Source organism: Pongo pygmaeus, chromosome 1 (genome assembly GCF_028885625.2).
Source record: "Pongo pygmaeus isolate AG05252 chromosome 1, NHGRI_mPonPyg2-v2.0_pri, whole genome shotgun sequence".
Classification (NCBI taxonomy): domain Eukaryota; kingdom Metazoa; phylum Chordata; class Mammalia; order Primates; family Hominidae; genus Pongo; species Pongo pygmaeus.
This window is the reverse complement of record NC_072373.2, coordinates 178,573,668-178,591,298: the sequence shown is the minus strand read 5'-3', so window position 1 is coordinate 178,591,298 and position 17,631 is coordinate 178,573,668. Positions and strand designations below refer to the sequence as shown.

The 17,631-nt window shown below is 41.0% G+C and overlaps 1 protein-coding gene across 5 annotated transcripts in view; it reads right to left on the bottom strand.

Annotated features, from left to right (window-relative positions):
* The window catches only part of NRDC (nardilysin convertase), a 90,551-nt gene extending 73,379 nt beyond the window's left edge, over window positions 1-17,172 (bottom strand). For 2 of the 5 annotated variants that reach the window (XM_063656088.1, XM_063656098.1), the window contains exon 1: window positions 16,474-16,964. In XM_063656088.1, coding sequence (XP_063512158.1) covers window positions 16,474-16,814 — 341 coding nt within the window. In that variant the 5' untranslated portion in view covers window positions 16,815-16,964. Of the gene's footprint in view, window positions 1-16,473 lie in introns of all 5 variants that reach the window. The other 3 variants (XM_054488038.2, XM_054488052.2, XM_054488063.2) reach the window with 3 other exon arrangements.
* Window positions 17,173-17,631: the final 459 nt, after the last annotated feature.

Sequence of the window (17,631 nt, the reverse complement as noted above, 5' to 3'; positions counted from 1 at the left end):
CCTCTATAAATGTTTAAATGGCCCACTGGGGCAGAAATATACCTTAAGTTTTTATTATCTTCTCAGGATTGATTATGGGTTTGACAAACCAAACATTGGTCATAAACCATTTTTGCATTCAGAACATTCGCCACACACACGCACACATTTATATTCAATTGGGATTACTTAGTCTCATCTGTGATGAGTCACTGACTGCAGAGCTTTTAGTAATGGAAACTTTGACGACTCAGGAAGGGCCAGGTGGGTCCAAGCTCTCCATGAGTCCATGGATAACATTGGACTTAATATCCTCCTAAATGCCAACTTTGTCTCTCCAATTTAGATGCATAGAACTGTTTATTAGAATGAGTTATCATAGGTAATTTGACTTTGGACCATGGAGTTCATTCAAATTGCGTATCTAAACAATGTTAGTATTAGCCGATTGAGCATGAAAATCTGGCATGGTTATTTTCTTGGTATTCAATTAAATTTTGTCCTGCTTGGGTTAGCAGTTTTAGAATTAGTAAAAAATACATACATATGTATATAGGGCTTTTCCCCCCCAATAAAAAACATCCATCTAGAAGCAGTGGCTCATGCCTGTAATTCCAACACTTTGGGCGGCACAGGCAGGAGGATCACTTGAGCCTAGGAGTTCAATGCTGCAGTCAGCTATGATGGCACCACTGCAGTATAGCCTGGGTGACACAGTGAGATCATCTCTCTAAAAAAGAAAAAAAAAAAGAGGCTGAGTGTGGTGGCTCATGCTTGTAATCCCAGAATTTTGGGAGGCTGAGGTGGGAGGATTGCTTGAGCCCAGGAGTTCAAGATCAGCCTTGGCAACAAAGGGAGACCTCATCTCTGCAAATAATTTTTAAAATTAGCCCGAGGTGGTAACACACACTTGTGGTGCCAGCTACTCAGGAGGCTGAGGTGGGAGGATCGCCTGAGCCAGGAGATTAAGGCTGCAGTGAGCCATGATCATGACACTGCACTCCAGCCTAGGGAACAGACTGAAGAGGCCCTGTATTAAAAAAAAGGCCAGGAGCAGTGGCTCATGCCTGTAATCCCAGCACTTTGGGAGGCCAAGGCAAGCAGATCACATGAGGCCAGGAGTTTAATGAGACCAGCTGGACAACAAAACCATGTCTCTACTAAATATACAAAAATTAGCCAGGTGTGGTGGCACGTGCCTATAATCCCAGCTACTCGGGAGGCTGAGGCAGGAGAATCGCTTGAACCTGGGAGGCAGAGGTTGCAGCGAGCCAAAATCAGGCCACTGCACACTAGCCTGGATGACAGAGTGAGACTCTGTGTGAAAAAAAAGCAACAAAAAAAAGACAAGCAATAACCAGAAAAAGTAGAAAATTTAAAACAAAGTATCACATCACTGTAGAATTTCTTCAGAGAACTTCAAAACGAGGCCAGGCATGGTGGCTCACACCTGTAATCCCAGCACTTTGGGAGGCCAAGGCAGGCGGATCACTTGAGATCAGGTGTTCAAGACCAGCCTGGACAACACAGCAAAACCCTGTCTCTGCTAAAAATACAAAAATTAGCTGGGCATGGTGGCGCACGTCTGTAGTCCCAACTACTTGGGAGACTGAAGCAGAAGGGCCACTTGAACCCAGGAGGCAGAGGCTGCAGTGGGCCAAGATTGCACCACTGTACTCCAGCCTGGGTGACAGAGCACGACTCTGTCTCAAGAAAAAAAAAAAATTAGCTTTTGGTGCAGATTTAATAATGTTTCTTTAATGAATTCAACCTAAAATTACAAGACAAAACAGCATTTAAGTCATTTCAATCAACAATGATGTTTGAATCACAAGTAATGGCAAGCTACGTCATATACTTCCTGTGCTATAAAAAGTTAAAACAAGAAGCAATACCTCCATTCCCCCACAAACTATAGTTTCAGAAGTGCCTTCCAGACCTTGTTGCAACCACAAAGAAACTTCCATATTTCAAAGTCCAATTAACTGTGCAGTTGAGGAGATCCCACCTAATTTAATTGGAAGTGACTGATCTATAGTGTTTGATCTATTTAATCTATAATAATGTTAAAAGGAAAAAATATGAGAAGAATCTAATAGAATTATATAAATGTTTTCCAAGCAATGAATATGCTCAATTAAAGTCATATACAGATGCTCCTCGACTTACAACAGGGTTAGGTCCTGAAAAATCCATCTTAAGTTGAAAATATTGTAAATTGAAAATGCATTTAACCTAACCTACTGAACATCAATAGCTTAACCTAGCCTACCTCAAACATGCTCAGAATGCTTACATAGCCTACAGTTGGGGAAAATCATCCAACACAAAGTCTATTTTATAATGAAGTGTTGAATATCTCATGTAATTTACTGATACAACACTGAAGTGAAAAACAGAAAGAGCATATGGGTACTCAAAGATCGGTTTCTACTGAATGCATATCACTTTTTTGCACCATGGAAAGTGGAAAAACCCTAAGTTGAACCAACATAAATTAGGGACCATCTGTACTCATAGATTGCTATTAGTATTTCAATATTAATATATTGGCGGTACCTAGCTATGTGGAAAGACATTTTCAAAGATAAGATATGTAAAATCTCATTACAAATCAGATTTAACAGATGAACATTGGCAACTGACTGATGAACACTTAATTTTGATCCCAATAAAGCAAAATGTTATCCCAATAAAAACAATTCCATCATTCTTACTAGTAGAACTGTATTACCGAAAAACATACTATATTTTGAACTTCATAAAAATTTTCACCAAAAATTTGCAGAAATTTGTTTTCTTTTTTGATATACAAGTACTTACATAATATCCCCAATTTCGCCTCCTGACTGACAAAGTCCAAAGTATTTATTAGCTAGAACTTTTACAGAAAATATTTGGTGATCTCTGGGATTTATACTTTTTTAAAAGTATGACTAGACAACTGGTTATCCATATTTTTTTTAAATAGTAATAAAATTAGATTTTTGCCAGGCATGGTGGCTCCCACCTATAATCCCAGCACTTTGGGAGGCCAAGGAGGGCAGATCACTTGAGGCCAGGACTTCGAGATCAGCCTGGCCAACATGGTAAAATCCTGTCTCTACTAAAAATACAAAAATTAGCCAGGCGTGGTGGTGCACGCCTGTAGTTCCAGCTACTCGGGAGGCTGAGGTGGGAGTCGCTTGAACCCGGGAGGCAGAGGTTGCAGTGAGCTGAGATGCCACTGCACCCCACCCTGGGTGACGGAGTGAGACCTGGTCTTAAAAAAAAAAAAAAAAAAATTAGATTTTTTAATGTAAAAAACTATAATACAATTTTTAGAATAAGATACAAAAAGTGCAAACCATAAAAGATCAGTAACTGATTAAATGTTTGACTTTATAAACAAGGAGCAAACATAAGCTATGGACTTAGAGAATACATTTGCAACTCATATAATCAACAAAAAATTAGCATTCAAAATAAAATGAATTTTTACAAGTCAAATTTATAAAAAGAAAAAACAACCCAATAGAAAAGCAGGCAATTTATAAAAGGAGAAATCCTGATGTCTAGAAAGTATGAAATAATGTCTGATCTTATTAGTAATAAGGGGAAATACAAATGTTTTAAGTTTTTCGGTTTTTTTTTTTTGAGACGGAGTCTCGCTCTGTTACCCAGGTTAGAGTGCAATGGCGCGATCATGGCTCATGCAACCTCCGCCTCCCCAGGTTCAAGTGATACTCCCACCTCAGCCTCCCAAGTAGCCAGGATTACAGGCACCCATGATCACGCCTGGCTAATTTTTGTATTTTTGTAGAGATGGGGTTTCACCATGTTGGCCAGGCTGGTCTTGCACTCCTGACCTCAGGTGATTCGCCCACCTTGGCTTCCCAAAGTGCTGGAATTACAGGCATGTGCCACTGCGCCCAGCCTAAAAAGATTTTTTAAGAAAGAAAAATATAGGCTGATCTGAGTACAGTAGTATTCACAACTAAATGATGCCTTCTCCACTCCCACTGCTTCACTTGACTAGCCTTTAAAAAAAAGTGAGAAATACAATTTTCCACAGATAGTAATTTTTTTAAAACCTAACAATATCGACCAAGCATGATAGCTCACGCCTGTATTCCCAGCACTTTGGGAGGCCAAGGAGGGCGGATCAGGAGGTCAGGAGAACGAGACCATCCTGGCCAACATGGTGAAACCCCATCTCTACTAAATATACAAAAAAAAAAAAAAATTAGCTGGGCATGGTGGCAGGTGCCTGTAGTTCCAGCTACTCGGGAGGCTGAGGCAGAAGAATTACTTGAACCCAGGAGGCAGAGGTTGCAGTGAGCCAAGATTGTGCCACTGCACAGCCTGAGCGACAGAGCAAGACTCTGTCTCAAAAAAAAAGAAAAATTTCTTAAAATTAGCTGGGTGTGGTGGCAGTCCCAGCCACTCCAGAGGCTGAGGCAGGAGGGCCCCTTGAGCCCAGGACTTCCAGGTTACAGTAAACTATGATTCCACCACTGCACTCCAGCCTGGGCAAGAGTGAGACCTTATCTTTAAAAAAAAAAGAAAAAAACTAACAATATCAATAACTGCTAAAAATGTAAGAACGTAAAGAAGTAGGAACTCTCATGTTCTATTGTTGTCAATATAAAAGAGCACAACCCATTAGAAGAGTACTAATGGCAATACCTAGTGAGGTTAAAAATGGGTATGCCCAGTCATTTCACTTATAGGTATCATTTCACTCATAGGTATGTGCCCTAGATAAATTCTCAAATGTGTGCACAAGGAACCATATACAGTCCTCTGAAACGCTAGAAACAACTTAAATGAAAAACAAAAAGAAAAAAGCTAAATTGTGGCATAGTCATAAAACGAAATATAACAGAAAACTGTAACCAAATGACAATAGGAAAACATAATAATGATGTATTCATCAACAAAATATTAAACATTGGTTAACACAAATAACCAGTATTACACTTACTGACATGGATAAATCTCAAAAGCAATGTTAAACCAAAAAAAAAAGATTATGAGACATCTAATGTGATACCCTTCTATTTCTATAATGCTTTAAAACATGCAAAAACAATGATATATACTGTTTAAAAAGTATGTTTAATAAAAAGTATACAACTATAGATAGAAATAGTACGGTATATACATGAAATTTAGATAATGGTTAACAATGAAAAAAGAAGGCAGAGAAGGTAATGGGAAGAGGCAATATAAAGAGGGCTTCAACTGTATCTGTAAGGTTTTGTTTCTATATATATGTATGTTTTATATATACATATATGCCATATATATATTCAAAGACAGAGTCTCAGTCTGTCGCTCAGACTGCAGCACAATGACGCCATCATAGCTTACTGTAAACTCAAACTCCTGGGCTCCTGCAATACTCCTGCCTCAGCCTACCAAAGCACTGGGATTACAGGCATCATGAGCCACTGTGCCCAGCCTAAACATTATGTTTTGATCCAGACAAAAAGCAAGAAATAAAGTAACCAAAAAAAAAAAGACTGAAAAGTATATCCTTATGTAACAAGCCAAAGGAGAAAAGGAAGAAGACAGAAATGGAAGCAAGACTTTAAAACAGGCACTATTCTAGGCACTGGGGATATAAGCAGTAAACGAAACTAATTCCTTGCCCTTGTGAAGAAACATTCCAGTGCAAGAGAAAGACAATGCACAAGTAAATTTATGTCAAATGACAATAAATGCTATAAAAAAAAAAAAGAGTAAGAAAAAACATGGAGGTAGGAAAACAAAATTTATTTTATACAGGCTGATATTTAAAGTCATGAGACCGGACAACATACGGAGTAAGGGTAGATTAGAAGTCTGAAAATTGAGCCCTAGATAATCCAAAATTTAGAAGTCAGGGAAATAAGAAGAGATCTGTGAATAAGCAGGAAGAGAACTATGAACAGTGGTGACCTGAAAGTCAACCGATCAAAGCATTTCAAGAAGGAAAGAATGGTGAACTATGCAATATGATGCTGATAGGCTGAGTAAGATAACTTGAGAATTGACTAATGTAAAGATATTGGTGACCATGAACTAGCTATTTCAGTGTAACAATAGTGGCAGAAGTCTACTCTGAGTGAGCTTACGAAATAATGGGAACAGATGAATTACAAACTGCAAGTACAGATAACTCAACAAGTTTTGCTACAGAGTTACCAGAGAAACTGAACAGCTAGAAGGACATAGCTCCAAGGGGATACAGAATAAAGAAATTTTTTCTCCTGAAGATGGAAACAATTACAGCATATTTGTATGCTCCTGGGGATGACCCAGTAAAAGACAAACTGATGATGCAGGATGGAAGGAGAACAACTGCTGGAATAATTAGTGGAACATAAAAGGTGTAAGGAGATGGGATCCAGTACACAACTGGAGAGTAGAGATAAGGTCTTAGGAGTACAGACTATTCATTTATTAGTAACAGAAGAGAAGGTATGCAAAGACTCAAAGAAACAAATTACCTCCCTTCAAAAATTTCAACATAATAGCGTGGAAAGACAAGTAATAACTACAAAAATATGAAATTGCTTGGAAAAAAAACATTGCTAGAGGGCCACACAAGAGTCACTAACTACATGTGGGAAGGGACGACTGAAAGAAAAGAGAAAAGAGAGGAGATACTCATGCATGAATTCAAAAGGCAAATATGACCAAAGAAGACATGTGCCAAAAAAAGGAGCACAAAATAGAACAACAGAAGATGAAGATGAAGATAGAACGTTAAGAACAGAATAGAAGGCCTTGGACATTACCTGCCATTATGAGAAGTTTGTTAGAAGGAATAAAATGAGAGCATACAATCCATTTATACTCTAATTACTGCTTAGTACCTGCTCAGTAATGTATTTTCATAGAATAGCACTTAAATCTATCATGTAATAACAGTACTGTCTGGCTGGGCACAGTGGTTCATGCCCGTAATTCCAGCACTTTGGGAGATCAAGGCAGGAGGATCACTTGACTCTAGGATCCAGGAATTCGAGACCAGGCAGGGTGGCATAAGGAAACCCCATCTCTACAAAAATTAGCCAGGTGTGGTGGTGCGTGCCTGTAGTCCCAGCTACTCAGGAGGCTGAAGTGGGAGGATCACTTGAGCCTGGGAGGTGAAGGTTGCAGTGACCTGAGATCACACCACTGCACTGCATCCTGAGACAGAGTGAGCCACCACCTCAAAAAATAAAATAAGGCATAGAAATTATTTAAAATGTTACCAGTGGTTAATGCAGAGTAGAATAATTATGGAGCATTCTCTTTCTTTGAGATAGGGTCTCACTCTGTTGCCCACACTGGAATGTACTGGTGTGATCATGGTTCACTACAACCTCAAACTCCTGTGCTCAAGCCATCCTCCTACCTCAGCCTTCCAAGTAGCTGGGACCACACCAGCTTGGTGGTGCACACCACCAAGCCCAGCTAATTTTTAATTTTTTGTAGAGGTAGGGTCTTGTTTTGTTACCCAGGCTGGCCTCAAACTCATGATCTCAAACGATCCTCCTGCCTTGACTTAAGATGCTGGGATTACAGGCATGAACCAGTGCACCCAGCCAGGAATTCTTAAATTTTCTTTTTATCTAAAGTTCCTTCCCTATGATGACTACATAATACTTCTTTATTGTTATTTAACACTTATCTTCTTGTAATTACTAAAAAATAAATAAAACAAAAGTCAAATCTCTCCTTCCTTTCCCCGGAGAAAAGCTTGCTGAATACCATCCCTAATCATTTCTGTACATATATATGAATACATTAAAAACTATAATTTAAGTAAACATATAACAGTAATGTTTTTTCCTTTTAAAAATGGAATTATACATTTTGTTTTGCCACTAGTTTTCATTCAACAATAAATCAGAGGAGATCTCTCTATTTCAATATATAAAATCACCTATCCTTTTTTATAGCTATGTATTATTTTCATTGTAAAACTGTATCATAATTTAATCTTTATTCAACCAATGGAAAATAAAGTTGTACCAACTTTTTACTACTACAAAAAATGCTACAAAGCAAGCTTTATTCATGGCCTTTTCCAATATATAAACAGTAATAGCTAACATTGAGTGCTTACTATGCCAAGCAAAAGCTTCCACATAAAATATACAATATCAGCATATGCATTTGTAGTATTTGTATTATTTGCACTTCTGTAACCTGTCCATATTCATTTTCTCTGAAAATCAATTGCTTTAAAACTGGCCAAAATACACTTAAAAAAAATTTTTTTAAGAGATGGAGGGATCTCATTTTGTTGCCCAGGCTGGTCTTGAACTCCTGGGCTCAAGCCATCCTCCCACCTCAGCCTCCCAAGTAGCTGGGATTACAAGCATGTGCCACTGTGCCCAGCTTCAGAATACAATTTTAATCTAAGAAATTTCTGGCAAAATATCCCCATGAGTTCTATGAAAATGCCTGGCATGTAAGCACTCATACATTCATACATTCTACAAATATTATTTGAGAACCTAAAACGTACTGGACCTTGAGTGAATAAAACAGACGTGATCTCCATACTCATGGGCATTTAGCCTAGCAAACATTTAAAGTCAATTAAGTGGAAAGCAAAAAGAAAAGTGAAGAGGGGAACACATCAGCTACAGAAAGATTAGTACCATTTGTGTCAACACACAATTATAACTGACTCTTAAGCCAGTCTGCCACATCCTATGGATTTAAACTACTGCTTTATTCTTAAAATACTGCTTTACTTTTATCATTTTCATGCTCAAGAACCCACAAATTTTCTTAGTATTTACCACATATACACTTCACCCATTTTCTACATTAGCTATTTCAAACCTTCACACTCAAGGCTTCCCCTATGCATCCCACTATTTCCCTTAGAGTTTCCCAGAGGACCACCTAAGTACATTTCAATGACTACTTTACAAATAAGAGGGGAAAGTCACCCTTTCAAGTTTTCACTGCCTGCATCCACACTCAATACAACTTCCTTCACTTTAAGTGAAGATATTTTCTTGTCTCTCTAAAATGAGTCTCTCTGGGTATGTTCTTAAGATTAATCCTGTCACCTCACAACTATCTAAGAATCTATTATTATTACTAGTAATCTATTACTGTCTGTATATTCAACTTCTCTACTGATTCTTTTTTTCTCAAGCAAGACATGCTCACCTCTTATTCATCTTGAAAAAAATACTCTTGCTACAATGTACTGTTTTTATCCTAAAATCTCTCATCCCTTCCCCTTTAAAACCAAACAATGTGTACCTCACCATTCAAAATTTCTCACTCTTGGCCAGGCATGGTGCCTCAGGCCTGCAATCCTAGCACTTTGGGAGGCTGAGACAGGTGGATCACATGAGGTTAGAAGTTCAAAACCAGCCTGGCCAAGATGATGAAACCCCCTCTCTACTAAAAATATAAAAATTAGCTGGGCGTCATGGCACATGCCTGTAACCCCCAGCTGCTTGGGAGGCTGAGGCACGAGAATTGCTTGAACTCGGGAGGTGGAAGTTGCAGTGAGCCGAGATCATGCCACTGCACTCCAGCCTGGGTGACAGAGCAAGACTCCATCTCAATCAATCAATTTCTCACTCTCCATTCATCCTTAACTCACTACAATCTGGTTTCTGCCTCCATACCATTCCTTTGAAACTGCTTTCACCAGTAATAATTTCTTGAGTCTCCAAAAGGGATTCAGCCCTAGTACTACTTGACCTCTCAGTTTTATCTATCATCACTCCTTGCTTCAAGCATTCTCCTCCACTGGTTCATTAAAAAAAAAAAAAAGAAAAAAGCCACTATCACCTGCTTCCCAACTGCTCCTTTTCAATTTCAATTGTTTATAGGTTGCTCTTCTTCTGTGTCCATATGAGGATCCTTAGCCTTAGAGACATTAGTTAACTTGCTAAAAGTCACATAACCAATAGATAGCAAGCTAGAAACACAAATGACAAAACAAAAAGTCATACTTTATATATCCCTATTCTAGCACCTATTATATTTAATGCATTTCAGTTTCAGTATCTGCTCCCTGACTCTCCTACTGCAGATCATAAGCTTCTTAAAAGCAAAAGAGCTTTTACCATCATTCAGTTCTTTAAAAACAGGGCGTTTTTGTTTGTTTTTTGTTTTTGTTTTTTTTTTGAGACAGAGTCTGGTTCTGTCGCCCAGGCTAGAGTGCAGTGGACGCGATCTTGACTCACTGCAACCTCTGCCTCCCAGGTTCAAGCAATTCTCCTGCCTCAGCCTCCCCAGTATCTAGGATTACAGGCATCTGCCACCACACCCAGCTAATTTTTGTATTTTAGTAGAGACAGGGTTTCACCATGTTGGCCAGGTAGGTCTCCAACTCCTGACCTCAGGTGATCCACCAGCCTCAGCCTCCCAAAGTGCTGGGATTACAGGCGTGAGCCACCGCACCCAGCCAGAAAAACAAAGAGCTTTTTTGTTTTGTTTTTGTTTTTTTGAGACAGAGGCAGGTGATTTGCCTGCCTTGGCTGCCCAAAGTGCTAGGATTACAGGTGTGAGCTACTGCACCTGGCCAACAGAGAGCTTTTTAATGCTAAATCTTATTTTCCTAAAACACACAGACATACACACACACACACAGACACACAACTTCAGTTAGAAATACACTCTTTCTATTCTTACTAGCACATCAGCCCACATTAAAGAAATCAGTCAGGCCCGGTGCAGTGGCTCATGCCAGTACTCCCAGCACTTTGGGAGGCCAAGGTGGGCTGACTGAGCTCAGGAGTTAGACTAGCCTGGGCAACAGAGCGAAACCCAACTCTACAAAAAAGGACAAAAATTAGCTGCGCATGATGGTGTGCACCTGTAGTCCCAGCTACTTAGGAGGCCAAGGTGGGGAGGATGGCTTGAACCTGGGAGGTGGAGGCTGCAATGAGTTGAGATCACGCCACTGCACTCCAGCCTGGGTGACAGAGCCAGACTGTCTCAAACACAAAACAAAACAAAATAAGGAAATCAGTCTAAGGAATAGTAAGAAACAAAAGATATGTTTATTAAAGTTATACTAGTATTCATAAGATTTAACATATTTCAATCTTAAAAGCACTTACTTTGTTAAATGAGTTTGAATCTCGTGAAGTAATACCCTAGGTTACCTTTACTTTACAAGACAAGTGGGAGTGCAAAACAAAAAGACATTTGGATTCATTTGTTCATTTGTATCAGACTAAGGAATTGTTGTCAATCTCATGTAATTTATACACATGGAAGTCATAATGATTTCTTTTGTAGCTGTGAGATTTTGTGATCATTTTAGCAATATTTGTGTGTCTGTGTGTATGTGAAATGAAACACACACAAATGAAATTACTGGCTCATGTATTGAATGAAGCATTACGGTTCCAGGAGTTTTCATTGTAAATATCAACAAATAAACCTATGTTCTTCCCATCCAATACAAAAAAAAAAAAGTTCTCTTGTTTTCTGGTGTACAGTTTTCTTCTGATACCTCAGATTTGTATAAGGCTTCTGCTCAGTATACGTGCTGCCAAAGTGAGCAAAAGGCTTCTGCTCAGAAGAGAGCCACTTCACTAGCAAACTATTGAGGAAGCCAACAAATGTTAGTGTTCTCAATGCAACTGTTCCACTCACTTGAATTGTGATCCTCCTCCTGTTCAACAGCATACAATAGTAAACAACATAATATTCAGAAATAGCCTGTACCTTATTCAGCACACACCCACCCATTATTTTCCATAATATATGGAAATTTTATTTATCTATTTATTTATTTATTTATGTTTAAGTCAGAGTCTTGCTCTGTTGCCCAGGCTGGAATGCAGTGGTACGATCTCAGCTCACTGCAACCTCTGCCTCCCAAGTTCAAGCGATTCCCCTGCCTCTGCCTCCCAAGTAGTTGGGATTACAAGCGCCTGCCACTACAACTGGCTAATTTTTTTATTTTTAGTAGAGACAGGGTTTCACCATGTTGGCCAGGCTGGTCTTGAACTCCTGACCTCAGATGATCCACCCACCTCCGCCTCCCAAAGTGCTGGGATTACAGGCGTGAGCCCCCACGCCCAGCCTGAAAATTTATTAAGATAACCATCTCCTCACTTGTAACAGTCTGACCAAAATTTAAATTAGAAGGACTTGCCCTTCAGAAGTTTATATGCCTTATCGACCGGGCGTGGTAGCTCACGCCTGTAATCCCAGCACTTCGAGAGGCAGAGGTGGGCAGATCTCTTGAGGTCAGGAGTTCGAGACCAGCCTGGGCAACTTGGTGAGACACACCCCCGCCACCTCCATTTCTACAAAAAATTAGCCGGACATGGTGGGGCAGGTTGTGATGGTGCCTCTGTACTCCAGCCTGGGCGATGAATTGAAATCCTGTCTCAAAATTTTTTTTAATCGTTAAAAAAAATAAAAAAGAAGTTTACATACCTTTTCATTTGTTCTTTCCTTCATAGAAATACAGGTCTTTTTACAAGCAGGTTAAACATGGAAAGTGCTCTGTACTTGTTTTAGTCAATCCAAAACACCTAACGTTAAGTGTTCTTCATTGTTAAAATTTACTATTCACAATGCATCACGGCCAGGCCAGGTGCAGTGGCTCACCTGTGCCTGTAATCCCAGCACTATGGGAGGCCAAGGAGGGCAGATCATCTGAGGTCAGGAGTTTGAGACCAGCCTAGACAACATGGCGAAACCTCATCTCTACAAAAACTTAGCTGGGCATGATGGCACGTGCCTGTAGTCTTAGCTACTGGAGAGCCTGAGGTGGAAGGATCACCTAAGCCTGGGAGGTCGAGGCTGCAGTGAGCCGTGATGGCGCCACTGCACTCCAGCCTGGGTTACAAAGTGAGACCCTGTCTCAAAAATAAAAATAAAAATAAAAAAATCAATAGAATACACCACTACTAATCCTACCCAACCAGAATTTCCACTCAACACCAATAAAAATTTGAATATCAATTCCCAACCTGAAGTCCCTTAACACTTCCAGAAGGGAAGGGAATCAACACTTGGTAAGCATTTAATACAGATCCCTAAAAAAGCATAATAGGTGTCCTGGAAATATGCCCAACATTTCAAAAAAGCTGAATACAAATTACACATATGCTGAAGTAAAATTCCGCAGGCTATTAATAAATGCAGACTGTTAAATCTTTCAAGGTATTATTTCACCACAATATTCCTCTAAATGGGTCCTCCTCTGGTACTTATTCAAAAGATATATAATATGATGCTAGGTACTGTAATGGATCATGTACAAAATCCTACTGAAATACAATGGAAGGAGGAATTAGGTCTGCCTAGAAAGACTTCACAGAGGGAATATCTCAGCAGAATCTGGAAGGATAATTCAGCTCTGTGGGCTGCAGATGCGTCTAAGTGTGTTTCTGGTTACAAAAATTCATAGAATTGAATTTGGATAAGTCTTTAAAGATCACCTAGTCCTGAGGTTTTCCACCTTTATTTTAAACTAATAACATCTTTTCTTCAAAAGTCTAATTGAAACTCCAGTATATAAAACAGGTAATATGGAAGAACTTCTCTTTTGAAAGGGGAGGGTTATTGAAAAACACTGCTGTTCTAACCAACCCCCTTCGTTTTTAAAATAAGCTGAGACACTAAGAAGGACAATGACTTGGCAAAAGCCACATAAAGACAAAAATGCAACAGTTTTCAAAGAACAACTCTTAAGCATTATCTACTCTTTGAAGTCTTTCCTTTCTCCCCCGGTGGAATTTATCAACGTATTTCATTCCTCAATATATCTAGGACATACCTCCATTATGGCTTCTATAAAACTTTAGTGCCCTAATTTTATCTGTTTGTTTTTTGAGACAGTGTCTCACTGCCACCCAGGCTGGAGTGCAGTGGCACGATCATGGCTCACTGCAGCCTCAACCTCCCAGGCTAAGGAATCTTCCTACCTCAGCTTCCCAAGTAGCTGGGACTACAGGCACACACCACCACACCCATCTAATTTTTTTTGTGTAGAGACAGGGTCTTACTATGTTGCCCAGGCTGGTCTTGAACTCCTGCGCTCAAGTGATCCTCCCAACTCGGCCCCCCAAGTGCTGGGATTACAGGCATGAGCCACCACAACAGCCTCTAATTTTTTTTTTATGTGTCTGTGTCCCTCTCTGCTATTGTAAGCTCCCTAAAGGCAGGTACTGGCTCAATCATTTTCGTATATTCACCCAGACTAACATGTTATTTATTACATTATATTTGACCAAGTTTCAGAAAATATTTAATCTAGCTTGGTGCCTAGCACACAGTAGGACTTAACAGGTATTTATCAAACAAATTTACCAAAAATGAGGTCAGTAAATGAAATAACACATCTAAAACAGTTACAACAGTAGCTGAAACATAGTGTAGATTCCATAAATATTAGTTATTATATAACTTTATATAGGCAGGAAAAAACCCTGAAACCATTATTGAACATTTGATCTGGAAGGCAAAAACTAAGCACCTTTTATCAAGTTTTCAACTTGCTCATTTATACATTGCCAATACAGGTTGAGTATCCTTTATCCGAAACACTCGGGACCAAAAGTATTTCAAATTTTGGATTTTTTTGGATTTTGGAATATTTGCGTGTACATAATGAGGTATCTTGGGGATGGGATGCAGTATAAATACAAAATTCATTTATGTTTCATATATATCTTATACACATAACCTGAAGATAATTTTATACAGTATTTTTAATAATTTTGTGCATGAAACAAAGTTTGTGTACATGAACCAACCATCAAAAAGCAAAGGTGTCAGGTGTGGAATTTTTCACTTGTGGTGTCATGTTGGCGCTCATAAAGTTTTGGATTTCCGAGCATTCTGGATTTTTGGATTAGGGATACTCAACCTGTACAACCACATCTTTGATGAAAAAGAAAATTTAGCTCATTTATAAAGATCTCTTGACTCTGGCAGCCTGGAGAAAATATATCTAGACTTGAAGTGAAAGGAGAAATTAGGCTGGTCCTTAACTTGGAGCTAAGTGTCATCTGTCAAAGAGGTGTGGTGGGAAGTGGAAAAGATTATCTATAAGGTTCTTTCTTGCGCTAATGCTGTAGGGGCTTATAACAAATTTAGAACTAGAATCCTTCAGCTTTCAATTCACATCAGCAAGAACTTTGTAAAAAATCGGCAAATGGGCTGGGCGCGGTGGCTCACGCCTGTAACCCCAGCACTTTGGGAGAAGAGGCGGGCGGATCACGAGGTCAAGAGATCGAAACCATCCTGGCCAATACGGTGAAACCCCGTCTCCACTAAAAATACAAAAAATTAGCCGGGCGTGGTGGCGAGCACCTGTAGTCCCAGCTACTGGGGAGGCTGAGTCAGGAGAATTGCTTGAACCCGGGAGGCGGAGGTTGCAGTGAGCCGAGATCGCGCCATTGCACTCCAGCCTGGTGACAGAGCAAGACTCCATCTCAAAAAAAAAAAAAAAAAAAAAAAGAAATCAGCAAATGATACACTGAATTTGGTGTCAGATAGTAGGAGTCATCATACCAGCTCTGTTATTATTTAGCTGTGTGATTCAGAGCAAGAAGCAAACTCTTTGGGTCTCAATTTCCTCAACCTGTTCAACGAAATTATTGGACAATATGAACTCTAAAATACATCAAAGTCCAGGCCAGGCACAGTGGCTCACGCCTGTAATCCCAGTACTTTGGGAGGCCAACGCAGGAGGATCTCCTAAGCCCAGGAGTTTGAAATTAGCCTGGGCAACATCGCAAGACCCAGACTCTTATTAACACACACACATGCACACACACAAGATACATCATAGTCATGATACTCTACGAAATAAGCTACCTCTGAAGGAAATATTCAGGTGGGGACTGAATCACCAATTATTAGAAATGTTTAGAGGACTCCTGCACAAACCAAAAGTAGAGAATTTCAAGATTAGAAGAAACCTTACAACTCACCCAACTGAGACCCAAGTCCTCTCTAACATATTCCTGGAAGAGGTGGCCCAACCATTTTGGTAACGGAGAACTACCCATGGAAACAAGCCACTTCAACTTAGGTCAAGTATGAAGCAAAGTTACTTTACTGAAGCCACACCATCCTCTGGTAACTTTCGTCCACTAGTTTCACCTATCACTTAAGTGTCCCTCAAATATTTTGGATAGTGATAATATGCCCCTTGAATATCCTGTCCTCCAAAATTAAAGTATCCAACTCCGTCAACCTTTCCTGGTAACATAATACCAAGACTCCCTCACCATTCAGGCTGCGTTCCTCAAAGAAACCTTCATTCTTGCTTTAGCGACTGTATTCAAATGACTCGAAAAGCTTCTCCCATTCTGACATCTTAGAACCCAAGATCTCCCACTTGCCCAGCTGACACCACAGGGAAGCCTCTAATCACGCTTGCCACCTCCACCCAAGGAAGCATTTGGGGTGGAAAGTGTGCCCTGTTGCTCCATTGGGAGACATGGAGACAAGAAGTGACGGCGGCACCGACAGAGAAGCCGGCACACTGTTCGCCTCCCCATTGCAAGCCTCCTCCCTCACCGGTATTGCTTGGGGTCGCTGGGAGACTTGACGATCTCAGGGTCCCCGGCATTACTGAGAGACCCCCTCCGTCCCTCTTCCTCAGATTCATCCGCTCCTAGACGGGCAACCCGGCTGTTCTCGCCCAGATCCTGTCCATTGGGCTGCAGGTCAGGGCAGCTGCAGGTAGACTTCGCCTTGTTCCTTCCAGGCATGGCCAGAATAGGAAACGGTCTGACAGCAGCAGAGTCTTCGCACCGACCCCGCGTTTCGATTCCCCAGAGCGCCGCGAGCTCCCGCCCGGCCTCACACAACTTCCTCCGGGTGGCACAGACTGCAGCAACAGTGACTTTCCTCAGCATTCACCACCAAGCTGGAGCGATGGACATCCTGCTTCCCAGGACCCACCTCCTCCGCGTTCCAGAGGCGGTGGCGGCCGGCGCTGGTGCTGCCGCAGCCGCGGGGAACAGGCCTGAACCCCTCCCCCAACCCAGTCTGCCTCACGCCGACTTCCCTCATCCCTCCGCCCTCCCGGCCGCCGATGACGCTACTGACTTCAGCCAATCATGAGGCAAGAAAGTAGTCACGCTCACGTAAGCAACCAATCAGAACAGGAAAGGAGACGAACCGGCGTGAGCCGGACTGATTCTCGGAACAGCCAGCGAACATTTCGAAACCCAAAGTGGGCGGGGCGATGGAGAAGAGGCGGAGAGAGTGGCGCGGAGGACGACGGGAGAAGGGCACCCGGCGCGTTTATGACGTACGCGGGGGGGTGATTTGTGGCAACCACTGAGTAGTGCTCCGCGTGTCAAAGAAAAATATTCCCCTAATGAGAAAACTGAGAAACGAGTGCAGAGAATTAATTCCAAAGTTTTAAATTTTCCCATTCGTGTCACAGTTTGGGTACCCTACCCCTCAGACCCGGGGCGAGCCTTCGGCTGTGACTCAGCACGTAAAAAACCAGAACGCCGGAAGTCTTTTCCTACACCCGCCGGATGGACGCTGCTCCTGAGCGCCGCAAATACTAATAGGTTTCTCTACCCTACAGTCGGCCCGACAGTGATGGGGTTTCATCCTCAAGGCCTAAGAAAGTGCTGAAAAGACCAGTCTGGATGTGCTCACTCTTCTGTGCGAAAACATTTTTTACTTCCTCCAGCCTACTGTTAAATTCGGCCAATT